This window comes from Caretta caretta, chromosome 21, assembly GCF_965140235.1.
Source record: "Caretta caretta isolate rCarCar2 chromosome 21, rCarCar1.hap1, whole genome shotgun sequence".
Lineage (NCBI taxonomy): Eukaryota > Metazoa > Chordata > Testudines > Cheloniidae > Caretta > Caretta caretta.
Genome location: NC_134226.1, coordinates 17,713,962 through 17,739,847, shown reverse-complemented (window position 1 = coordinate 17,739,847; position 25,886 = coordinate 17,713,962). Strand labels below are relative to the sequence as shown.

Below are 25,886 nucleotides of genomic sequence, written 5' to 3'. Positions count from 1 at the left end.
CCACTTCCCTTCCCTTCCCTGGTGGGCCCAGCCCCCTCCCTGCTGGGCCCTGCCCCTCCCTGCTGGGCCCAGTACCCCCCACTTCACTTCCCTTCCCTTCCCTGGTGGGCCCAGCCCCCTCCCTGCTGGGCCCTGCCCCTCCCTGCTGGGCCCAGTACCCCCCACTTCACTTCCCTTCCCTTCTCCGGTGGGCCCAGCCCCCTCCCTGCTGGGCCCAGTACCCCCCACTTCCCTTCCCTGGTGGGCCCAGCCCCCTCCCTGCTGGGCCCTGCCCCTGCCCCTCCCTGCTGGGCCCAGTACCCCCCACTTCCCTTCCCATCCCTGGTGGGCCCAGCCCCCTCCCTGCTGGGCCCAGTACCCCCCACTTCCCTTCCCTGGTGGGCCCAGCCCCCTCCCTGCTGGGCCCTGCCCCTGCTGGGCCCAGTACCCCCCACTTCCCTTCCCTTCCCATCCCTGGTGGGCCCAGCCCCCTCCCTGCTGGGCCCAGTACCCCCCACTTCCCTTCCCTTCCCTTCCCATCCCTGGTGGGCCCAGCCCCCTCCCTGCTGGGCCCTGCCCCTGCCCCGCCCTGCTGGGCCCAGTCCCTGCCCCGCCCTGCTGGGCCCAGTACCCCCCACTTCACTTCCCTTCCCTTCCCTGGTGGGCCCAGCCCCCTCCCTGCTGGGCCCTGCCCCTCCCTGCTGGGCCCAGTACCCCCCACTTCACTTCCCTTCCCTTCCCCGGTGGGCCCAGCCCCCTCCCTGCTGGGCCCAGTACCCCCCACTTCCCTTCCCTGGTGGGCCCAGCCCCCTCCCTGCTGGGCCCAGTACCCCCCACTTCCCTTCCCTTCCCTTCCCATCCCTGGTGGGCCCAGCCCCCTCCCTGGTGGGCCCTGCCCCTGCCCCTGCCCCGCCCTGCTGGGCCCAGTACCCCCCACTTCCCTTCCCCGGTGGGCCCAGGCCCAGCCCCTGCCCCTCCCTGCCGGGCCCGGCTCCTCCCCCGCGCGGCCTGTGCCTGCCCGCTCCTAACACCTGATGCCCCTCCCCCCTCATTACCGTCTGGGTTCTTCCCCCATCGCAAGGATTGAAGAATGGGGCGGGATCCGCATACTCCTTAGACCCTGGCAACCAGCAGCCAATCAAGGCTTGGCAAGGGAGCTCTTGACCAATCGCAGAGAAGTAAGACGGGATCCCGCCTCGGGTGCCTATTGGCGAGGGCATGGTGACGTCTCAGGGTGCTTCGCCAATTGGGTAGCGGTGGGGGCAGGGCCGCGCAGGCGCAGTGCGGAGCCGGTTGCTGACAGGGCCGCTCGCTGGAGGTTTCGGGCCTGGCGTGGGACTTGGACCCGGACTCGGCGTTTCCCTGCCCCGCACGCACCGGCCTTCAGCCTCGCGCCCGTCGCCGCCATGTTCCTCACCCGCTCCGAGTACGACAGGTGAGCGAGGGCGGGCCCGCCCCGGCGCCGGCCCGGGCCCGGGCCCAGCCCCAGCATCTGCCTCGTCATGGAGCCCGGCCGGGGCCTGGGGCCGGCCCAGCCTCCGCGACCCCTCCCGCCGAGCCCTCTCAGCCGCGCCGGGGGTCCCCGCACTGCGGGGGGTCCCCGCTCAGCGCCCGCCCCTCCGCGCGGGGAGCTCTGCCCGCTGAGCCTCCCCGCCCCCTTCTCTCTGCCCCCGCCCAGCCTCCCGCTGCCTCTCGGCGGGGGATCCCCCCTTCCGGGTCCTGCCCTTGGGCTGCTCCCTGGCGGTGTCCGTGGGGGCGATGCTCCCAGGGAGTCCCCTGGGTCGGGCTCCTTCCCTTGCTCCTGGCCCTGAGTCCTTAGTGGGGGCGGACAGACCCCGCTGTGTCATCACTCTGGGGCCTGATTGACAGCACGCTGGAGGTGGCCAGCATTTGGGGGCCCTGGGGAATGGGAAAGGATGCTTTAGCCACCCAGCCTTAATGTCTCTGAAGTCGGAAACTTGGGGCTTGTCTGCAGTGGCACTTTACGCCCCCCTGAGCACAGCAAGGTGCAGCGCTGTAAAGTGCCAGTGTAGACAGTGCACCCGCCCTGGGAGCTATTCCCCTCGTGGGGGTGGCTTTTTTATAGCGCTGGGAGAGCTCTTTCCCAGCACTGTGCTGTGACTACCCAAGCCACATTAAAGTGCTAAAGTAAAGATGTGCCCTTGATGTCGCGCTCAAAGGAACACCATCAGATTATCCCACTACAGCATCCTCCTTTTCCACTCCTGGCACCCAACTCTCCCTGAAGTCTCTTGAGATTAAATACCAATAGTGCTGCAGTATGGCTAAAAGTCAGACGTAAAGCAGCAGTAACCAAGTAGAGTCCAAGTTAGCAAAGCCATTTTGGCTCTGTCCACACTACAATTACAGGTGGCCATAGACTTCATTACAAGAAACAGGTTTCAGAGGAACAGCCGTGTTAGTCTGTATTTGCAAAAAGAAAAGGAGTACTTGTGGCACCTTAGAGACTAACCAACTTATTTGAGCATGATCTTTCGTGAGCTACAGCTCACTTCATCAGATGTGTACCGTGGTACACATCTGATGAAGTGAGCTGTAGCTCACGAAAGCTCATGCTCAAATAAATTGGTTAGTCTCTAAGGTGCCACAAGTACTCCTTTTCTCATTACAAGAAAGAGGCTTATTGGAGACAGATAATTGTAGAGTAGTTATAGCCTTGTCCCTAATTCCACATATTGTGCCTTTTTATTGTAATTTAACTGCTGTTTCCAAACACTTGGGCCCTGTCTATGCCATAGCTCAATCTGCTTTAAATATGATGGTTGTTAACGAAGTGTTAATATAGTTTCCCTGACCCAAGTACATGAGGCCTACCTACTCATGTTAGACCTCCTACTGTCTGGCTTGCAAATTCAGAACTATAGGTTTCAGAGTAACAGCCGTGTTAGTCTGTATTCGCAAAAAGAGAAGGACTTGTGGCACCTTAGAGACTAACCAATTTATTTGAGCATAAGCTTTCGTGAGCTACAGCTCACTTCATTGGATGCATACTGTGGAAAGTATGTGGAAAATTTGTGAAGTGAGCTATAGCTCACGAAAGCTTATGCTCAAATAAATTGGTTAGTCTCTAAGGTGCCACAAGTCCTCCTTTTCTTTTTTCAGAACTATAGTGTAGGCAGGGCCTAAGAAGCAGGCTGGGTTAGTCACAGAGTGACTGAGTTTTCAGGCTTTTGGTTTCATTTTTAGTTGGACCGAACACTATGTTTTGCATGGTTATAAAACTGCCATCAAAGCAAATAAACAAAAACTACTCTCTCAGAAAGTTTGGGTCACTGTGTAATCATGAGCTAAGCTATTCATGTGGATGTGGCAAATGTGAATTTGCATATGCACCCTTACACTCTGACAGGTTTCAGAGTAGCAGCTGTGTTAGTCTGTATCCGCAAGAAGAAAAGGAGTACCTTTTCTGCACCACTGTAGCGCTCTAAGCCGCAGTTTTTCAAAGTACAGGTCGCAACCCATTACTGGGTCGCGGAATGTCAGGCATTGGGTCGCTTTGCTGATTCAAATTATAACTATCATTGCTGTGCAGCAGCTCTATAGGGCTGCACAACAGGGAACTGGAGAGGAGAGAGGTAGGGGGTGGATGGGAACTGGGGAGGGTAGCAAGTTGGGGCTTGGAGGGCTGCTGTGAGCCTCTCCCCCGGAGCTTGTTGCTGCCAGCCTGGAGAGAGGGACCCTTTCCCTGGAGCTCCGTGCAGAGGGAAGAGATGCCTGTGCTTGGTGCTGGCAGCCGGCAAAGGGAGAGAGAGGCAGGTCCCTCTCCCAGAGCTAGCTGCTGGGGGCGGGGGGGAGGGCTGGGCCTGCCTGGTGCACCCCAAATCCCTGGCCCCAGCTAGAACCCTCATCCCTCCCCCCCGTATCCCAATCCTCTGCCCCAGCCCTGAGCCGCATCCTGAACCCTCATCCCCAGATCCACCCTAGAGCCCACACCCCACCCTCTGCCCCACCTCCCACACTCCTTACCGTAGGCTTACTAAGGGTAGTGTCTAGTGTTATGTAAAGGGGGTTAATCTGGAATGTATTGCAATATTATGATTTTATGAAAACTCTAGTCAAAAAATATAATTGTTTTGGGTCACTGGCATTAACAATTTTCTTCCACTGGGTCATGCGGAAAAAGTTTGAAAACCACTGCTCTAAGCCAACGGGAGAGAGCTCTCCTGTCAGGTTAATAACTCCTGCCTCTGCAAGAGGTGGTAGCTATGTAGGTGGGAAAAACTCTTGCTAAATATAAGCAAGGCAATAGCCTTCCTGAGCCAATAGGAGCATACACTGTTTAGAGTCCAGTGGCCGTTCTGGTATCTGCTTGTGGAAGATCCTTTGGAGCATTTCTCCCCACATTTATAATTGGACCCACTGGAGTTCTAGGGCATCTTCTGCTTCTTTGTCCAGTCCCTGCTGCTCTTTCACTCCTTCCTCTTTTTAAAACTCATGGGTCTACATCCCTCTAGTCAATATCTGCCATGTTGGTGTTCGCTTTCTGAATATACAGGTGTCATGCTGCTGGATGAGGAACATCTATAAACATATCCAGCCACTGACTAAAATGCCGTCGTTCTGCATTACCAGCTGACTTGACTTGGTGCCATTAGGTCCCTCTGCAGAGTAGAACCAGGAACTATTTTCTCTGATGTTTGTCCTTAAGTTTTTGGCCTTTTCTCTAGCTCTGATTTTTTTCATTGCAGGGGTGTGAATACCTTTTCTCCAGAGGGGCGGTTGTTCCAGGTGGAATATGCCATCGAGGCTATCAAGGTATTGCAAACCTCAGCCATTGTTGATACATTGCTATCTGTAGCCCAAACGCTCCCAATTGTGATTGGGCTTAGTCACTAAGGATGGGAGAGCTCTTAACAAAAGTCCTGTTGTTCATTTCAGTAGTTGACTCTTCATTTGAAGTGAGGACTGAACCTGTGCTCTATCATTTATTGTTCCCTTTTTTTACACACACACACACCCTACCTGGTGGAGCTCTTGTGTTCATACAGTGATGCTGGTTAATAGTAATCCTGATGACATCTTGCAGTTGAGAGCCAATCCTGTTCCATTGATGATCGTGGGCTTCGGATGCTGGCAACAGGCATGCCGCTCATTAACAACTTTTTCTGGAGGAAAGACCTCAGCTGCAGGCAGGTTTGCAGGGCTACAGAAAGGAAAGGAAGCGCTTGAGGCTGCACAGTACATCTGTATGCTGTGTGCCGCCCTAGCACTAGTACCTGGGTTCGGCAGGTCCCAGTGCTTCCTTCTCTGGCTGCAGCCCCACTGACCTGCCTGTGACCAGGAACTGCCATCCACATTCATAGTGGCCTGGGGTGCCCACGTCCCAGCCTAATGGGGGATCCCCTACCAGAGTCCTCGCACTATGGGCTGGGAGGGGAGGCTGTGGGCTGCGGGCTGCGCAGCAGTAGGGAGACTTCAGCCCAGATGCTGGGGCTTTCCATGGAGCGTGTAGGTTCTGAGGCCACACAAGGCTGCACGGTACCTCTCCCTCTGCTTTCCTGGCTGCGTTCTGTCCTGACACCGGGGGTTCGGGCTGTCCAGTGCTTGTTCCCTGGCTGCAGCCCCGCAAAACCAGCCTTCTGCTTATTGGCAACTTCTGGGTAGCAGCAATTTTTACTGGGAACTAAGAGGTTGCTAATAAGCAAAATCCATTGTATAATCAATTGAATTGAATGTCAGTTAACACTTAAGAACACCACAGCCTGGAGTGGGGGAAGGGGAAAGACCTCTTCCCCAAAACTACACACTCAGCAAAAGCTTGGGGAAACTACTGAATGCTAACATACTGCCAAATGTAGTTAGAACTGTGTGGGGGGTGTCCTGGACACTTGAGATTATTAAAGATCCCATGGCATTTTTGAGACTTGGTGTTCGCTCCAACATATACACCAAATTCTTATTTGAGTAATTATGTTCTACCTCCTTAAATGCCTCCCTACAGCTTCAATTAAAAATATTCACTTGATGCCCTGAACCTTTTTGGGCTGATGGAGCATTGCATTCTGGGATGTGTAGTTTCCACATACCACCTCTCTCAAAGATTACCAGATTGTAACTGTACTCTATTCTGTGTTAACTAGATGACCTTTATTTTCTTGGCTAATTGCCAAAGAAACCTGGGGTTTGTGAGTGCCTGTTTATAATGGTTGAATGTTCTTTCTATTGCAAGTGATGCAGTTGTCTCATTGCTCATGTACAAGACGTGTTTTAAATTAATTGAGAAATTGAGGTGTATTTTTTCTAATATATGAAGAAACCAACAGTTTCTTTCCAAATTTGATGCAGAGGGTTTTAGTGTAAGTGGCGTTGAGGAAAGAAACCTTTTTTTTAGATTCTTCGATAGCCTCTATTTAGGGATTAACGTTAAGGGTCCACGTAGATGAATATCTTCTCTGTTACTATTTTCCACTCAAACACTTTGGCCACAAGGAGCAGGCAAGATGCAGCTATTCAGTTTCATCAAGTTTTTGGAAGCAAGAACTCTTAAATGCATTCTAGTAGTCAGCGTGTTGATGCATTCATATTGCTCATAAAATACATATAATAAATCTGAAACCTAATCCATAGGATAAACTTGCTTGTCTTTATTGTGTGTTCCATCAATAAGGCTGGAAATGAATTAGATTTATGCAGCTCAAATATTGCCTTTAAGATGTTTGGTACATTATTCCATGTATTGGGAGTGCAGGGGGATCCTTCAGTTTACAGGGAAATAAATTGGGGCAGTTGGTAATGCAATCTTTGCAGTACCTCAAACAATCATATTTTGTTTCATAATTACAGCCAAAGCTTTGAATGTGGTTCAGGTAAGGTATATACTTAATAAGGGATCCAGGTGGTTCAGTCTTTGAGAAACATGCAGGTGAATATGATGCAACTTCCAAAATTAGGGAATTCCTGTGTGCATTTGATAGTGGCATGGTTTAGGGCTTGTCTACATGGGGAAATTTACTGATATAGTTATACAAGTAAACTTCCTTGTGTAGGCAAGCTCTTAGAGTTATGAGCAGGCAACTGATAGCCAAGTACTCCTGAGATTTAATCCCAGTTCTGATGCCCTGTGTGGCCTTTGTCAGTCACCTCACTTCATTATGCCCATTTCCCTGTCTCTCAGAGGAGTGTAATACTTAATTATCTCACAGGGGAGTTGAGGATCCAGTAATTAAGGCATGAAAAGCAGGATTTGGTGAGAGTGCAAAGTACCTCTCTTTCACTTGGTGAAGACTCCTAAGTAAATTCTGCAGATAGTAAGGGATTTCACAGCAAAGGAAAGAATAAAAGTGACTAAACTAATAAAATTAATCTGCAAATATTCGTGTTATCCCGTTTTATATCCATGGAAATCAATGCATCTGACTTTAATTTTGTTCTGCAAAAAAAAAATTCACAAAACTCTTTTTAATCTGTAAAATTAAAAAAAAATTCAGTGAGATTATGGTATAGCTCAGGGAAGAGATTAATTACTAATCTGCAAGAGGGTTTCTGGGTCTCGATTAACTTTCAAACTGCACGTCCTGAGCAGCTTAACTTCAGTTCCCAGATCAAATTATGCCCTCTTAGTTTAGCTCTCACTGTGCGTTATCCTGTATTTGTTGTGAAGGTACATAACTGTAGATACATTAGTGCAGCGGTTCTCAAACTTCATAGCACCACAACTCACTTCTGACATCAAAAATTACTACATGACCTCAGGAGGGGGGACTGAAACCTGAGCCCTGCTACCCCAGCTGGGCGAGGACAGCAAAGCCCGAGCCCTACCCCGGTCAGGGGGCCTGTAACCTGACCTCTGTCGCTCAGGGCTGAAGCCGAAGCCTGAGCCCTGCTACCCAAGGCTGAAGCCCTCGGGCTTTGGCCCTGAGCGGTGGGGCTTTGGCTTCGGCCCCAGGCCCCAGCAAGTATAACGCCAGCCCTGGTGATCCCATTAAAATGGGGTCGCAACCCACTTTGGGGTCCTGACCCACTGTTTGAGAACCCCTGCATTAGTATATGCAGAATCTGTTTCTGCTACTGATGTTGTAGTACAGTAATAGCGTCATTCGGGGGGGGGGGGGGGGTAGAGATACTACAAATGATGTAGGTCAAGATGAGCATCCTCATTTTGTGTAGATTAGATACCAAAGTGTAGGCACCCTAATGCTGTTGTAGATTGTGTGATGGTGGTAACTGTGTGTGTGTTCTTAGCTTGGCTCCACAGCCATTGGGATTCAGACATCAGAAGGTGTTTGCCTGGCAGTGGAGAAGAGAATCACCTCCTCACTTATGGAACCCAGCAGTATTGAAAAAATTGTAGAAATAGATTCTCATATAGGTAAGAGTAATGCAGGTTTGTTCCTTCTCATGGTAAGGCCTGTGTCATCCTTCCAGCCCTGGACGTGTAATGAAAGCTTCTCCAGAAGAGTTTCATGAGAGACTTGTCTTGAAACATGGTTTCTGAAGTCATCTGAGGCCCTCATGTGGCTTTCTTGGGTGGGAATGAACAAGCAACTCCCAGCAAATACTGGGTGCTGGTTACTGGTTTTCCAGGCTCCAGGCCAGCAGGACATAGTTGCAGGAGCAGGAAGCAGCAGCTGAAATGCTCTTCCTATTTGACCTCCCTAATGAAAACTCATCCCCAAATTTAGATCTGGGAGGGTAGGGAATTATTGCAATGTAAAGGTTTGATCCCAGGCCAGTGTCTGTGCTGGGAGCTCACTGGTTGGATCACTAATGTTAGACTGTTCCTCTGTGCTCAAGGCAGCTTACTGCAGCTGCAGGGGGCCCAAGGAAGATTGATTGGGCCAGCTTAAAATATGTCCGCTTAAAAAATTAGAGCTCTCCAAAACACTACTCTTGTAAGTGATAAGAATTGGTGTGGGCTGTGCTGCTCATGAAGAGACAGGCTAGATTCCCTGAAAAAACCTTTCTCCTCTGCTTTCTTACAATACAGCCCTTTCCACAGCTACCAGACGCCATGTGGTATAACAGGTTGAACGGATCAATTTATTTATAGCCGCTTATTTCAACCAGCTACAAACATGCAACTTTGTGGCATTCTGTGTGCATATCAAACGCTATCAGGCAGAAAGGTGACTTTTCCAATACTTAGATTTTTGGTCAATAGCCCCACAGGTCCTCCCACCCCAGCCCTTCACTCTCACACATTTAGTAAGTTCCCAGCCTAAATTCTGGCTGCCTTGTGCTACCCAGCCACTAATTAATTCACCCTTACATTATGCCACCTATGTTCAGGAAGCTGGTGAGTGGCTCCCTGTGGAGCCTGATTGCTGTCTCAGACCTCTTACTGTGCCATTGCCAGCTAACAGAGAAGCAGCCAGCCCCCTTTTTGGGGGAGGATGACTTTATTCTTTCCAGCAGGTTTGGCTAGTGCCTTGGATTCTCTTCCAAGGTTTCAGATTCGGTTCCTTTGTCCATTCGCTGCAGTAGTGGTTTTTTGCGTAGCTCTGTATATCGGAATGCCAGGCATCAGCCCTGATAAGCCATAGCTTTAGCCATCTAGCTGAGCAGTAGAATATTATCTATCTGGCAATTGCATTTGCATCCAGTGTTCTTCACTTTCTGACCTAAACTATTGTATAGCGTTACTGAATGCTGTTACACAGGAGCCACATTTGGCCCAGTGGGTGAAGGAGTACTTACGTCACTAGTAAAGTGCTTTGGGCATTTTGGGGACAAAAGTGGTAGATAACTTAATAAATGAACTTATTTGTCACACTCTCTCCCCTTTGTTTCAGGCTGTGCCATGAGCGGATTAATAGCTGATGCAAAGACTTTAATTGATAAAGCAAGAGTGGAGACACAGGTAAAGCTTCCTCTAGTATCTCAAAACAACGACCTGATTCTGAGAATAGATTATTTTTCTGGCCAGTTGGATGGTCCTGGCACTTGCAGACCTGGGTAGCAAAGGCAAACAATGCTGAGCAGGAGGAGAAACTCGGAGCCAAGCCCAGCAGCTGAAATTTCACAGGTGTTTGGCAGAACTGACTCTTACTCACACTTGTTGTTTGTTTTGGTCTTTTTAGTAGTGAGAGCTTGGTATGAAAAAGGAACTGCATTAAATTCTGTTGTAGAGGAGCTTTTCCTGGGGGACTTGGAGCTGGTATGGGTGGATAAAGACACATCAGCACTGTTCCTCCCCTTCTTTTAGAGTAACGTGAAATCCTTCTCTCCTTTCAGCTGAGTGTAGTTCTAAGATGTACTGACTTTGCAATCACCCTGGTAGTGTCCCAGGGTATCAGGTGTCCCTAAGGGAGCAGCAAACTAGTAAAGGGACCAATCCACTACTTCTGAAAGAAGCCCTTGTGAATTTGTATAATTTCCAAATTACTCGTTTTTTCCCATCTCAAACCAGGCCATGAAGATACTCCTCTTCTGAGAGGCCCATGTCACAGACACACGTCCTTTAGCTTGGGATGTCACTTCTGAGCAATACAGAGCGTTCCTTGCATTATCTCCATCTTGTGATTGAATGTACTGCCCTTGTAATGCCCCAAGCTCCTGCCAGGTCAGGGAATGGAACTGGAGTCCAGAAGCTGGGAATGGGTGACAAGGGATGGATCACTTGATGATTAGCTGTTCTGTTTGTTCCCTGTGGGGCACCTGGCATTGGCCACTGTCAGAAGACAGGGTACTGGGCTATATGGACCTTTGGTCTGACCCAGTATGGCCATTCTTATGAGTCTCCCGCATGGCAATGCAGAGCACCATCACAAGGCTACATGGCAGGCCCATTACCTTTGAGACCCTTTTATTCCATCAGAGCATTGGCTTTTGCATGTGTCCTATTGAGGATCATGCGCAAGAACTGGCTTTTGGAAAGGGACAGATGGGTCAAGCCCTTGTATTATCTTCTCCTAGAATCACTGGTTTACATACAATGAAATCATGACAGTAGAGAGCGTGACACAGGCCGTATCCAACCTAGCCCTGCAGTTTGGAGAGGAGGATGCTGATCCTGGTGCTATGGTGAGTAGGTGCTGGCACAGGACATTTTCTGATTGTAAAACCATTGGATTTCCTTTGCCTTAACAGTCCTGGTCTCTCTCAACCCTCCTGTGGTTTTGTTACAGTCTCGTCCATTTGGTGTAGCGCTGCTGTTCGGAGGAGTCGATGAAAAAGGACCCCAACTGTAAGTTCAGTTCTCTCACTGGTTCATGCTCTTCTTGGGAAGAGGTGGGGCTTCTACCTGAAGCACCACGAGATAGTCTGATTAGACAAGAAATAGGGAATTGCGTAGAAATCAACATCTTGGGCTTATCTCAGTATGTGCCTGGGATGCAACAAGCTGCAGTGGTTGCCTGTTCATTGTGGAACAGAATATGATGCTTGCAGTAAACCCTGATTTTAAGTTTGATTTAAAAAAAAGTTGAGAATAAAGTGAGGGGGGAAGATCACAACCCTAGCAGAACCACTCGTAACATAATATCTGGAGCCTGCTATATCATTCCTTAGGGAGGGGGTGGGAGCACTTGTAACCAGAAACTCAGTGTGCTTCCAAGATCCAGACCTTCCTGGAGGGGTGGGGGGTGGAAGTTCCATGAATGCAGTGGGAGGAACAGCACAGTGAAAAGAATCTGGAGCTGAAGGTCTGTCTTTCTGGGTAACCATGGCCTCGGTCCCTGTCAGAATAATGAAAGATCCTGTTCATGTGAAATGCTTCTGCTAGGGTTGTGAGCGTTAGTGACAGAAAGGGGTGCAACTCTAATTCTAATTTGGATACCCTGGTTGTCTGTTGGGTTTGGCACTTGCTTCAGGGCATTTCTTGACCCTTCAGCCCCTTTGGAATCTTGGTCTGAATTTTGTCTTGTCCTCCAAATGCCAGCAGGAGTTACCTGCTGCTGGTGTATCTTGTCTCAGCAGCCCCTCAAATCTGCCATACAGGATGATGCTGGCTTTAGCCACGTAGCATGTACCCTGAGCCTCTGCCTCAGGATGTCAGGCAAGCTGCTACTCTCTAAATTTCACCCGATGAGTCCTTAACTTCCAGCTGTAAATTGGGCTCTGCAGAGAATGTTTCATTATTGTGAATCTTCTGGGGAACCCCTTGCAATGCAGAGGCATAAGACACACTTATCTGTATTCCTGGCAGGTTTCACATGGACCCTTCTGGGACATTTGTGCAGTGTGATGCCAAAGCAATTGGGTCTGCCTCGGAAGGTGCACAGAGCTCCCTGCAAGAGGTTTATCACAAGGTAACGGAATGAGTTCAGAATTACACCCACTGATTAGCTAGCTGATGTCTGCAGTGCCCTGGGAAGTAGGTATTACCCCCACTTCATGGGTGGGGAAACTAGATACAGGGGCTAAATCCAGAAGGGTAGTACCAGAGCACTCCGATACCATGTTATGGTATAAATACACTCCCCAAGACGATACAGGGACACGCTGACCCCTCCTAAAGATAATTTCAGGTTGACAGCGTGATGGATAGAGATGTTTTGATCAAACCAACAGGTACACGTTTAAAGGGTGGTAACTAACCACATCAGAGAGGCAATATGTAACTTGTTTGTATAGGTGTATAAAAGAGGGATTGCCGAGGGGGTGCCTCTGTCTGGGCTAGAGGGGAGCAGAAGGTCATGCCTGCTCGCTGAGCTGTGTCCGTTGTAATGGGTATACATGTGTTAAGTGTCTCCATAGAACAGGGGTTCTTACAACAAATATTTTGGTGGCCTCAGAGTGTGGCCACCAACTCTTGCTGGTGGCCACTCTGAAAAACCGGGCTCTCTGTCCCTGCCTCCCGCAGCCCTTCAGTGAGAGCCGGCATCAAGTTGGTGGGTCAGGAACTCACCAGCCGCTTGTGGAGTCCCAGGCTCCCTTTGCCTTGCCCGGGCAGGCGCAGGGGAGCTGCCCAGGGGAGCACACCAGCAACTGAACGCTGCAGCCACCTCCAGTGCCATGCACATCAGCCCCACATGTCTCCAGAGGCGCTGCCCGGATCCCCTGAGGAGGCTGCAGGGTGCAGATCCCTTCTGGCGGCACCAGCACAAACACCAAGCCAGCGCATCTCGCTGCTCTTGGTAACAGCTATTCAGGAGCAACAGCTGGGTGCTGCAGTTAGAGGCCACTGCTTTGCTCCCCCATTCTCCACCTGCTTTGGAGGCTTTTGTGGCCGAAGAAAAATCCGCTGGTGGCAGCGTTTCTCAAACGCTGCCATAGAGTCTACCAGCCGCTAGGACTGTGCTTCGTAAACAATACACCTGGCTGAACCCTGTGCCACTGAACCGAGTCTGTGGTTTCCTTGGGCATTTAATCCAAACAGCAGACTTGGATCGATCTGGTCGGAGCCAGTACAGTACAACACGCACACAGCCAACAACTGATAACCGCTAGTCATCCGTTCTTGGGTATCGCATAGATCATTGGCTCTGGACATTGGCTCATGGGGGGCCTCACAGGTTAGAGCATGAAGAGCTCTGTGAATACGGAGGCCAATTTTTCAGAATTGTTAAATAATATTCAGTGAGAAACAGGAACCCTGGTGATTTATAACTAGAAAGACGGTGTTGAGTGGGGACTTCCTAAGACAGCCTTGTTGAGGTGACCAAGCAGCTGAATTTAGATGTAATAAATGAGACCTGATTAGTGTCGTGTTTTTTTTGTGATGGAGATCTGATTTGAGTTTTGTAAAACAATAACATAGAGAAGGGGAGATCTGCAGTATTATACACAAAAAGGAAAACAATGTATCCAGCAATTTAGTTATTGCCTTACCTGAACAACATTCCTGACTAGTGCAGTGTTGGTAATATATATAATTTGGTGACATTTTGATTTGCTGCCACTGATAGCTTGATATGATATTTTGGAGCAGGACAGAGGGAGGACACGACTTTTGGAGAGGATGTGATTTTCTTTTTCAGAGGACTGTTTAGAGAGGTGTGTGTGAGAAGCTAAACAATGAAGCTGAGTGGCTAACTTTTTTTTTTGGCTTGTTTTATTTAACAGTCAATGACACTGAAAGAAGCGATCAAGTCATCCCTCATCATCCTAAAGCAAGTTATGGAGGAGAAACTGAATGCAACTAACATTGAGGTATGTGCTGCTGCCCTGTTCTTCCTTGTACAAATGCTGTAGGAGTTGGCAGCATTTGGACTACAAGAAAAATCTGTCCTGCTTCCCTGGTCCAAGTTTCTGTGGCTGCACAGCAAGTATCTCCTTAGGGTGTCTCAACTGATACTAGGTCAGGGTTGGTTTTAGATATTTGTCAAAATAGCAATGACTGGGATGAGGGGACTTTAAAACAAGGGCCAATCTGCAATTCTTAAGCCTTCAATCTCTTCCTGAGGTGGTGATTCTTGTCTGTTGTCTTGTCAACATCTATACATTTCTAATGTGCTCATTGCCATAATATCAGTGTGTTGCCACATAACTCCGTGTGGCATACCTGAAGTAAGAATGAAATCCTTAATCTTGATTTGGGCTCTTGGGAAAGTATTGCTGGGCTCTTCTGCCCTGCTAATTGGAGAATGCTTGTCTGAGTAAATATCTGAATCCTGCAACACTCCCTGAATGTGGCTAGGCTTGACTTTGTATTACTCTCCAAAACCTTGAAGGGGGGGCCCCTGCTAAGAGCACTAACACAAGATTTCAAGAGTTGCCAGAATGGACATGTCATGCCAGCTGGGTAATTTTTTTAGGGTTTCCCACTGCCATCCTTTCTTGTCACTTCCAAGGAATGAAAATTATACAGCTTCAGGACTTACTATTCTTAGTCTTGGATCAGTGCAAAAAAATAAGACCAAAGAGATGGTTTTTCCGGACTTCAAATCTCTGGGAATGAATATGTAGAGTCTGTGTTAACCGCCACTTCCCAGTGATGAGCAGCAGCCTTGCTAAATGTAATTTGGTTCAGACGTGCTAACACTTTTTTGTGGGGCAAATAAAAATCATTTTTTCCCTCTTTTTGTCCATCATGGTAAAGGGTAGGTGAATAGATTTCTTTTGATCAAGGCTGGTGTATAACATTTGTTTCTATTTCTGGCAGTTTACAAGATAACTGAACCTTAAAATCATGTCATTCTGACTACTAAGTTGCTCTTCTGTCTCTTCAGTTACGGATGTGATTTCAACAGCTGCTGTCTCTAGGTAGTAACTTTCAGTCTGAAAGTAATAGGCGCACACTCTAATTTTGGGTGCCTCTGTTTTTGACTGCCCACCCTGAGATGCCTGGGGCCTGACTTCTCAGAGTTGTGAGCTGCAGGTGCCTTAGCTCTGGCAGTCTGAAGGATCAGTTGCTGAAATTGTAATGGGAGTAGGTGGGGAAGCCAAGCAAGATGATCAGAATGAGGTGATTTTACATTTTTGTATTGCACAACCTATTAAAGCACAAAAATACTTTGGGTCCAGTATAAATGCTCTGAAGTCCAGTAAACTTCCCTAAGCACCATTCCTGAACAGTACCAGCAATAGGAGAGAAGTTTAATGACTGCAACAAAAGCTACTAGCAATAGGCATCTGATGCTAGATGTGCTGCTTGTGTCTAATATTAAATGCTGCTAGTGAGCCCTTCTGAGATGACAAACTGAGTTGTCCTAGAGAGGAGAGATGGAAGAGAACATGCCAGGTTGCGTGTGCACACTCAGAGCACAATCTTGTGCCATCCCCAGAAATGTTCCAATTAGCCAGGACTAAGTCATGAGCATTTTAACAGGGTAGCCAGCCCCTTAAATAAAATTGGACTCAGTTCTCCTTTTTCAGTCCAGGTGTACTCTAGTTTGGTGTAATGAGGGTGAGGCTTCTCCCGGAGTTATAAACAAGAGGTCAGAATCCTGAGGTACAGTTTAGAATGGGAGAGAGTCCAGAGGCTTGAGAGTACGGAGCTCAGAGGAAGAGCAGAGCTGGGCTGAGAGCTCAGGGAGGAGATGCCCATGAAGCCAGATCAGGCTGGGGAAAGCAGAAGGCAAGAAAGCAGTCGGAGATTGGGCACCTACAAACTTCCCCTGGTCAGAGAGTGCTAAAGGCTGAGAGCAGCAGAGGGTGATGCCTCTGAACTGGAGAGCCAGAGAGGGCTGAAGGACGGATGGGTGAGTCTGCTGATTTCTCCAGGCAAGAGCTGGAACTATATCTGAAAAGGAACAAGGGTGGAGAGAAACCCCAGCTAGAGGTGCTGAGCTGGGGCATGTTGAGAAATGCCAGAGCTGAACTTGGTGTTGGACTGTTGGGACAAATGTGCTATTTGGACTGTGCTGGGGGCATCTTGGTTTGTGGTAGGTAGTGGGACTTCTAATAAACTAAAACTGCAAAAAGGGCTACTTATGTATTCCAAAGGCTGTACTGAGTTTATTTGCAGAATAGAGGGAAACTGAGGCAAGGGGCCACTTACAGGGCTGCCCTGAGGGTACAATGGGGTGCCCAGTAAGGGGCCACACATTTACAAGCATGTTTGCTCATTATTACTATCTTACAAATCAGTATCTTGGTCAGTGAAGCTTTCCTCTGGATGACTGACTTATAGTACAGTGTGTGAAGAAATCCATGCAGAGTAATGTGTACAGTATACTTATCTCAGGTCCTCATTTAACACGGCTTAACTGTCTTCAGCATAGCTCTGTATGCATTGAGGAATCACTATCAGGTTTAATGACAGGTTTCAGAGTAGCAGCCATGTTAGCCTGTATTCGCAAGTATGAGAATAGTGTGCTGAGGATTAAAGGGGCACTGTATAGTGAAATCACCCTTCTAGTTGAGAATGTTTGACTTAGTTACTATATCTGAAAGGCTAGAAAGCAAACCGAAGAGAGAGATAAGGTTTGGTTTTTTGTTTTTTTTTACATTTGACAACACATTGTGTGTTTTTTTTTTTTTCACGGAAGTGGGGTGGAGAAAAACAACGTGAGAATGTGGCAAAGGAACAGTTAAAAATATACGTTGACAGCAGGGCTCAGGAGCCAGTGCAGCACCTGAAATGTCTCTCCAAAAATTTGCTTTTTCAATGTGACTGTTTCCCTTTATTTAACCTCTTTCCTTACAGACAAGTCTTAAAATCTAGAGCAGTGGTTCTCAACACGTGGTCCACGGCTGCTTGTGGCCCAGTCAGCACACAGCTGCGGCCCATGTGACAGCCTCAGGGCCATACAGATAGTGTGTATGTATTGTGTGGATGTGGCCCACATAACACACAGAGAGCTGCATATGCGGCCCACAATGGTAAATAGGTTGCGAACCACTGGTCTAGAGTTTGGATAAATTTTTGTCGTTCACTAGTGTCTTTGAATAGTGGTCTGGGGGGGTGGGAGGGGGCATGGTAGAGTTGTACTTAAAGGACTACCCAGTCAAAGTGGGTCCGGTATCTTAGGCCAAAACTATCAAAAACAGTTAGTGATTTTAGGTGCCCGACATGAGACTCCGTAAACAGAGCTGTCTTTCAGAAAGTGCCAACTACCTGCCGTCTGAAAGCCAGGTCTGGTTAAGGTGTCCCATGTTGGACACTCAAAATACTCATCATTTTGAAAATGTTGGCCTTAAAAGTTCTTGACCTATTTTTATACTCTTCACCTTGTACATCTTTGACATTCTTTGCTCCCCTGTGGGTGACCACAAAGCAGTGCCGCATGGGGCCCAATGGAAGTTCCAGGTCATGTGGGTCTTGGGTCCTTTTTGTTCTGCACTTCTGTGTCCAGTCTTTCCTCTTCCATTGATGTGTGGCAGTAGCATACTCCCCATTCCCCAGAGAGTGAAGACTTCTGCCCCACTTCCAGAACTCAGTACATCCCAGGGCGGTCCAAGGAATGAATGTTCTGTGCCACATACGGTAGCAACCACAGGTGCTCCCCAGTCCCCCTTGTTAGCTTCCACTGCATCTGTTCTTTACCGCTATCTTCCCATGTCAGCCCCATTAAATGGCTCTTCAACTATTCTGATGCTCCTTTTCCAATTTCTTCTTAATATTTTGGTGCTTGGTCCATGAAGGTTCCAGGCTATCTGCCCTAGAAACTGAATCCAAACAGCATCAGGAGATCCATGCCCTGCCCTGATAATGTGCCTCTGTCCTGTTCTCCTGGGGTCACTTCCGGGAGAGTGAACTTCCTCTCAGCCCAGGTCCCCTTGAATCCTTGGCCCTCTTCCGATCTCCATTTGAGCCACTAAACAGCTGATTGATAGAGGGCAGTGACAGATGTTCACTACTGACCAGGTCTGTATTTGAAGTAATGACTTTGATGCAAATGGCCTCTTTGGTTACCAATTTCCCAAAGATACTCAAGCTCGGTATTAACAAATTGTCCCCTAATGATTTGAGTTGTTGATAGCCTCATTTTTAGAATGCCTATGTAACAGGACAGGACTTGTAACCCTGGTTATTACAGAAGAGGGAAGCTGGCTCTCTAAACTTGCCTCCTGAAGATGGTGGTCCAAAAGATGTTTGCCTGGGCCTGATTAGAAATGGGACTGGCTGAACTGCAGCTTGTCTTGCCCTGCCGCCCCGAAGTTTTCTGTTGAAGAATTAGTGCGAACCAGTCTGTCCCTGCAGAGGGAGAAGCAGCTGAACCTGTGCGTTCCCAGTAGATGTTTCCCTGAGCTGCTGCTACTATGAGGAGATTGAGTCAATTAGAAGTTATTTCTGCAGCAGGCAGCTATTTTAGGGAATCAAAGAACATGTTACAGGCTGGAACGATCTCGCTGGGCTGGCGGATCAGGCAGTTGAGAAGGAACAGCTGCTCCATCTCTGGCAGTTTCTCTGTTCCATGCCCAGTGCTGTCACTTCCTCACGTATGCAGGCAAATAGTTACACTGAACCCTTTCTTCTTCTCCTTCCAGCTTGCAACGGTGGAGCCCGGAATGAAGTTTCACATGTATACAAAAGAAGAGCTTGAAGAAGTCATCAAGGATATCTGAAAAACAAGGAGCTTGAGAGAGAGACTCCCTCAAAAGCCTCGTTCCCTGTTCTAAGCGAACTGACTTCTTTCAGTTCCTTCGAGTACCCATGATTTTATTTCCAGCAGCGTATGTGCTTGCTCTTTGTAGAAGGCTGTAATGGTTTTTTTTACAGGTTCTGTACATAAACAATCTACAGTAAGGAAATGAGAATAAATCCTTTTGTTACTCTTATCTTGATTCTCTTGTAATGGAGTTCTGGGGTGGGGGGAGATGCAGAGCAGGTATAGAATGACCTCTGCTGTTAAACTGCTGCAAGGTAATACAGAAAGCCCTGCACCTAATATATGTTCTGCAAACAGGCATCCCTAATAAAGCTGCTCTCCCTGCACTGCTATGCACACTGCTTCTCTGGACAGCATTGTCTGGTGTTCCCAGACATGGCCCGACCTCCAGCACCCACTCTGGGGGAGATCCTTTCTGGCAACCCCAATGGCAAAGCTCCCTCTTGTGGAGAATGCTGTAATGACATACTATCTGTACTCAAACATCTGATCCAATGTCACTTACCTGAGATAAATCCCGCTTTGTGTATCCAGTGCATCCAGGCCCCTGCTCATCCAGATTCATCTCACCCATTCTCCTTCATATGTCCAAGGCTTGCCTGTAGTTTTGACTTCTGTTGAAGGTTGTGAAATCAATAACTGGATTTGACATTCTTTCTTAACAGGAGCCTTAAAAGTAGGACCAAAGAGCATGGTAGGATACTTATACCCTTAACTGGAAATGAATTTTAACATACCAAATGCCTGTGACTTTATTTTCATAGTCAATTTTCAAAGAGTGACTTCATTTTCCAGATGTGAAATTGCTTTGAGATATATGGGTGCAGTATTGTCCTGTTAACAATCAGCCTAGTTTCATTTATTTCTGGTGACCTGTCATTTAGATCAGTGTCCTTTTTGCTTATCTAGTGTGAATCTTATCCCCTTACTTGTCTTACTTTTGTTCCCAGTTGAATAAAGCACAGCATTAGTTTCTCTAACCAAAGGAGCTGTAACTTCTACTGCACAATCTGGGTACTGTGGTTGATATCCATGTGTATTGGATTGTTAAAAGGAAGCTCTCCTTAATCATCAAACCCAAAAAGTTTGTCCTTGTGAAATCAAGGTCTTATTTTACTAATGCTATTTCAGAATGTAGGAAATTAGTTACGTGGTGGTTCCTCCCAGTAGAGGCCTGTGACTACAGTTCTGTTGAATGGGTGGCTCTTTAAACCTTTGCATACGGTTGAGGGTGGATCTACCTGTAGTTTTACCTTGTCTTCCTATTTTGAAAAATTAAACAGTTTCATAATGAAGAAATTAAAACTTTTTGTTTTTTGTGAAATAAGCAACTGAGGTAGCATTTTTTAATATAGGCATTGAGAGACTCTGAGCAGTGCAGAGAAGGAAACTTGCTCTGGCAAATGGGAATACTTAAGACATCAATTTCTGCAAAATTGACTGAAACAGAAAACTTGTATTCTTATGCCTCTGAAAAACCTTTCCACTGTGAATCTGAAGTAGAAGCTGTTTCTGTCTCCAGCATTAATTTCATGGTTGCTTTTAGCTTTTTCAAGCCACAGCATGAAATTGACAAGACGGATCAGTTTCACTGTTTCTATTCCTTACCTTGTGGAAGTCCAAACACCAAGAGAATTGGGTCAGTTTTCTTTGCTGTTGCTTGGGAATGGTCTGAGCAGCAGCAAAGGGAGGCAAGGGGGCTGTTGGAGCCAGGAGGAAGACCTCATAATGGAGGCTGGGTAAGGTTAGAGTAGCAGAGCCCTCTCTCACCTTCCAGAAGGCTAGGCAGAGGGAAAACTCATCCTTCCAACTGCTGGGAGCATGAAAGTTTCAAATCGAACAGCAACAGACACATAAGGTGGACCCCCAAGCAATGTCCAGAAAGCATCCTTATAGGAATCCCAGTATCATCTCTTTCTAGTAGCAAGAGTGGGAGGCTGGACTTTATCAGCCAATTGTCTGTGGACCTTAAAAGTAAGCAGTTAGTTATAAAAACAGCCATACTAGGTCAGACCAATGGGCCATCTAGCCAAGTATCCTGTCTTCTGACAGTGCCCAGTGCCAGTGCTTCAGAGGGAATGAGTGGAATAGGGCAATTTCTTCACACCAGTTGTGATTTTATAGACCCCTATCATATCCCTCCTTAGTCATCACTTTTCTAACCTGAACAGTCCCAGTCTAAGTTCTTCTTGTATGGAAGCTATTCCATAACCCTAATAATTTTTATTGCTTTGTACCTGTATCCACTGTTCATGGAGGCTCTGGGCTTATTTGGTTTTATGACTTCGCACATGGGTAGCGAGTTTGATCCTGGATTTGCAAATACGGTTGCATGTTTTGCGAGTGTAGCGGTTATTGAGGGGAGAGTTTGAGGCATTGGCCTTATGACATGCTCTCTTCTCCTGCAGAGATCTCTCATGCCACTCCTCAAAAGCAGACACACAGCCTCATGGCACTGACCTCTCCATCTAGGTCTGTCTAGTGCAACAAGTTCCCACATTTCAGTGTCTAGCATGCTTTGAGATTGGCCTTCATTGTGTCTTTATATCTAAGGATAGGTCAACCCTTAGAGTGGGTTCCTGTGCTCTGTTGGCTGTAGAGAACTGCTTTTGATATACAGGAAATCTCCATGCAGACCAGGTGCTTGACCCAGCAAGCTGGATGAGCATGCTTTCGATGCCAGAGATTTGACACCTCTCAAGGACTTAAATGTCAGGGCTCCTTTCGTACCCCTTGATGTTGCAGATGGATTTTAGGCAGCAAAGGTGGACGCTCTCCACTTGTTTGATGTGGCATCAGTACAATGTCCATGTGTCACAGCCATGGAGTAGTGGGGTGCGTACAACAGCACGGTAGATTCTCTTGGTTCTGACGCAGACTCCATGCTTCCTCTGGAGGAGCCTGTGGGTGAGCCTGCCAAATGCCAATCTCCTCATCCAACACGGCATTGCTGGAAAGTGTGCTACCCAGGTAACAGAATTTCCTGACCAAGTTGAGGGGTGTATTGTTAGTTGTGACCATGGGATCATTGTGCTCATGCTGCTGATGGTCTGGTGTTGGCGGGTAAAGGCTGATTGTAAAACCAAAGCATTTTGAGGCATAGGTAAAGCACTTCACGGTAAGCTGAATGTCCTTGGGTGTGTTTGCAATGAGGGCACAGTTGTCAGCAAACAGGAGCTGTTTGTTGTTTTACCTTGATGTGGGCCCTGAGTCGCTGTAGATTTAATAGACCCCCCCATCCATTCAGAACTGGATGCGTTCTTCTCCCTCTATCAAAGTCCTGGAACGCGAACAAGAGCACGGCTGAAAAGACAATGGCAGAGAGAATGGGAGCCATTATGCACCCTTGTTTGGTGCCATTGGTGATGGGGAAGGCGTCTGAGTCACCACACCATCACGCTGGCCATCACGCCACTGTGAAATGGGCAGATGTCAGCAATCACCTTCTCTGGGCAGCCACATTTAAGAAGGCCCTTGCGATTCACCATGTTGAAGGCCTTGGTTAGGTCACAAACACTATGAACAGGTTCTTGTTCTGTTCACGAGCCTTCTCTTGTGTTGGTCAGGCTGAAAAAGTCATGTTCCTGGTGCCACAGCCAGCACCAAAGCCACACAGTGACTGAATCCAGTAGGTGAGAGACAAGCCTGCGGAGGACAACCCGAATGAGGATCAGACAGCAGTGAGATTCTGCGATAGTTGTCACAGCTGGATGTGCTTCCCTTCCTCTTGTAGAGATGGACTATGAAAGCATCCTTGTACTCCTGTGGCACTGTACCCTGTTCCTATAGAACCTTGAAAAGGCTGGTGGGTTTCCTGATAGGTGGGCAGCTCCACATTTGTACACTTCAGGTGGACACTGTCAGGGTGTGGTGACTTGCCTGAGGACAGTTGCCTTTAACTTCATATAAAGAAAGGTACATGGGCAGCTCCTCCAGGCCAGGACACTGCTGGACTGAGTCAGTGGCATTGTCAGACATAGTTCAGGAGATGATCAATGTACTTTTCCCAGCGAGAGAGAATATTCTTTGTGTGTGAGCAACCGGTTACCATCGGCTGTAAGGACAGTGACTGTACCACTGGATTTTGTGCCCTTCTTAGCGCCCAAGGTCTTCATGTCATGCTTGTCAGCAACTTTCTGCAGTTCTTGAGCCTTCTGCTCCCATCAGTGGTTCTTCATCAGGTTTGCAGTGTTTGGCCTGATGCTACCAGGCCTTCCTTGCTGATTTCTTATCCAAAATGTAGGACTTGTGTGTGATGTGCATAGTCTCCACTAGCCAGTCTATTTCACAGTCAGTCATTGAACCAGTCTTGGTGTTTCTGCCTTACAAAGCCAAATACCTTGGATGTGACATATCTGAGCTTCTGCCTGGTTGCCTCAATGTCTGTGGAGTTCTCTGATACCTCAGCTAATGCAGTCTCTGGTGTCTGTTCCCCAGCAAACAAACAAAGTTGGTCTTTCCTGGCAGCTCATTGATCTCTGGTGGTTTATGGTGTCTTTAGGGGACTCTGAGAAGTGTAGCGACATGCTTCTCACAAGCCAATGCTCTGACCAGCATTCGGCTCTTTTCAGAGCATAGGTGATGTGCACATCTTTAATGTCTTTAAACTGTACAATTACATAATCCATCATGTGCCTGTTTTGATCTGGGATGCATCCATGTTGTCTTGGCCTGTTGGAAGACTGTGTTGGTAATGGTGAGATTGAACTTGGCACACTTGGAGAGAAATAGTTGGCTGCTGGAGTTTGACCTTCCAATGCCATGATGGCCTAGCACCCTATTCTCCATGTCAGAACTGGCTGCCACAGGGGCATTAAAGTCTCCAAAAAGGCCTGCTCTGTCACCTCAGGAGGATGAGCTCCATATCTGCCCTACGCTGTGGAGAACGACTGTCACCGTAAGGCCGCCTGCTTGCGGTCTTGTGACTAAGGACTGCCAGCAGCATCCTCTGCCTGTCCCCCATCACCACAGCATTTGGGTAAGTTGATTACATTGAGTTAAATGAGTTTGGCTGAACAACCAGCACTATGAATGGGGGTTTAAGTGAGAGAGGCTTGCACAGTGTCTTTCCCACGCTCTCACCCAAGCCGCTGTAAATGCCACAAGCATGGCAGCTGACGTGGGTGCAGGATTTGTATTCAGAGTTGTCTTTCTCCTAGGTGAGCTGCTGAGCTGAGCTGAAAAGCCTCATCTACCATAATCCTAGTGATTGTGTGGTATAAGTAGTCATTGGCCAGATTGCCCTTATATGCCATCACAAGATATGTGCTTCATTGACCTGAGTATTATAATCGCTGACTCATACTTTTCATCTGTAGATTTTAGTAAGTCTCAGCTCCATTTTACAGATGGGGAAACCTGAGATACAGAAATGAAGTGACTTGCCCCAGGTCACAGCCAGTGGCAGAGCCAGGAATAGAATCTAGGTCTTCTGACTCCCAATCCCACTCTACCTCCATGCATATTCCTCATGGGCCTTGTCTGCAGATCTATAATCTCAAAGGTCAGTGCCACTGAAACTTGCCCATTAAAAAGCAATGCAGGATTCAGATATCTGGAGATCAATGCTAGTGTTTCCATGGCTTGGGTTAATATGATGGGCAACAGCATGTTGCCTTTATGGTACCATTCTTCTCTGGTTCTTAACTGTTGTACAGTTATACAATTAGCCGTGGTATATGACAAGAAGAATCCTGCTGTTACAGGAGATGCTGCTGTTCCTTTGACTTGACTTTTCTAGGAAAAAAAAATACAACAAACACATCTTCCCTGGGTGGGACTCAAAACAAAGAAATGTCCTTTATATCCTATCCTAATCACTTGTTTACTGGTACCAACTATCATGTGATCCTGCCATGGTATTCTAACTAAATCAAGGCTTTGTGTTCTGATCTCTGATCCCTCTAGGGAGATATACTAAATACTTGAAGTTGTTGCAAGTCAGCCAAGTCAAATACAAGTAGGGCATCTTGGAATAATAGATTTTGCTCTCTTGCAAATGAGTTTCATCTGGGCTCTTTTTGCCGTCTTCCCATGGCACTACTCAGGTGATACGCAGTGCCTCTTAGGCAGTTGTAGAAATGTCAGATATTTGTCCTTATATTTTTCAAACATGAAATCCAAATGAATGCCTGGAAAAATGGGATGACACTGATATAAAATTAAGCTCTTTTCTTGGCTGCAGCCCCCCTCTCATTTGCTAGGGAATATGGAATGAGAACAAAATGAAGATCCAGAAACTGCTGATTTTTAATCTGTTTGCCTGCTGACTTAATCTGTGGCTTTGGGCAAAGCAAAGTTACTTAGCTTATCTCACTTTGGCAGATATGTAGAAGTCAGGTTATCTCACTTCCGCATAGTTATGAGGCTTAGTCACTATAAAGCTTTCAAGATGGTGAGTGTTATACAGTTGGGTTAGGAACTTTCTCCTTTGCACCTTCCCTTAATCTGAATAGCTGTGAACTCCATACCTGCCTTTGGCTGAAGGGGGAGCTTTTATCTCTCTGATGATTCCATTGGTGGGTTCTGACTCATCTTACTTTCCCCATGACCCCTGCCATGGAGTTGGAGCTTAATTTGTTACAAAGCTGCTCTTTACCCTCAAAAAGCACTTAAACTTTTTGTGTGGGGGTGGAGTGGCACTCCAAACAGCAGCATTGCACTGCAGGACCTGAGGTTTGGTTTCCTTTCTAGGATTCTCAGCCTGCGTATGTGTGTGGACATGGTACAACTATCTTACATAACATTTTAAATGTGGATTTGTAAGGGCATAATTATAGCCCAGAATGAAAAACATTTCAAAATGTTTATGCTAGAAGAGGGCTTAAAAGGCATTGAAGAGAAACCAGTTAAACATGTATGTCCATTCACTGCTGGAGGAGGCAGAGACGCTGAACATCTTTTCCATAATTTTAATTAGTAGATAGGATCTTTTTACATTCCTTCTATGTAGTGCTATATTGCATCCCTTCATTCACTCTCCATCTAATTCAAATTTACTGGTTTACTAAT

General features: G+C 47.4%; 1 protein-coding gene across 1 annotated transcript; it reads left to right on the top strand.

Annotated features, from left to right (window-relative positions):
* The first annotated feature begins 1,240 nt into the window (after window positions 1-1,240).
* Window positions 1,241-19,044, top strand: PSMA5 (proteasome 20S subunit alpha 5). The gene is made up of 9 exons (XM_048826672.1): window positions 1,241-1,414; window positions 4,689-4,755; window positions 8,182-8,308; window positions 9,732-9,799; window positions 10,855-10,962; window positions 11,067-11,125; window positions 12,086-12,188; window positions 13,945-14,031; window positions 18,754-19,044. The coding sequence occupies exons 1-9, from the start codon at window positions 1,386-1,388 to the stop codon at window positions 18,829-18,831; spliced, it is 726 nt and encodes a 241-aa protein (XP_048682629.1). The 5' UTR covers window positions 1,241-1,385; the 3' UTR covers window positions 18,832-19,044.
* Window positions 19,045-25,886: the final 6,842 nt, after the last annotated feature.

Excerpts from the sequence above, each read along its gene's own strand:
- PSMA5 (XM_048826672.1), top strand. The coding sequence starts at position 1,386 with ATGTTCCTCACCCGCTCCGAGTACGACAG. Across the intron at positions 11,126-12,085 it reads GATGAAAAAGGACCCCAACT|GTTTCACATGGACCCTTCTG; the intron begins GTAAGTTCAGTT and ends TATTCCTGGCAG. Across the intron at positions 12,189-13,944 it reads TGCAAGAGGTTTATCACAAG|TCAATGACACTGAAAGAAGC; the intron begins GTAACGGAATGA and ends TTTATTTAACAG.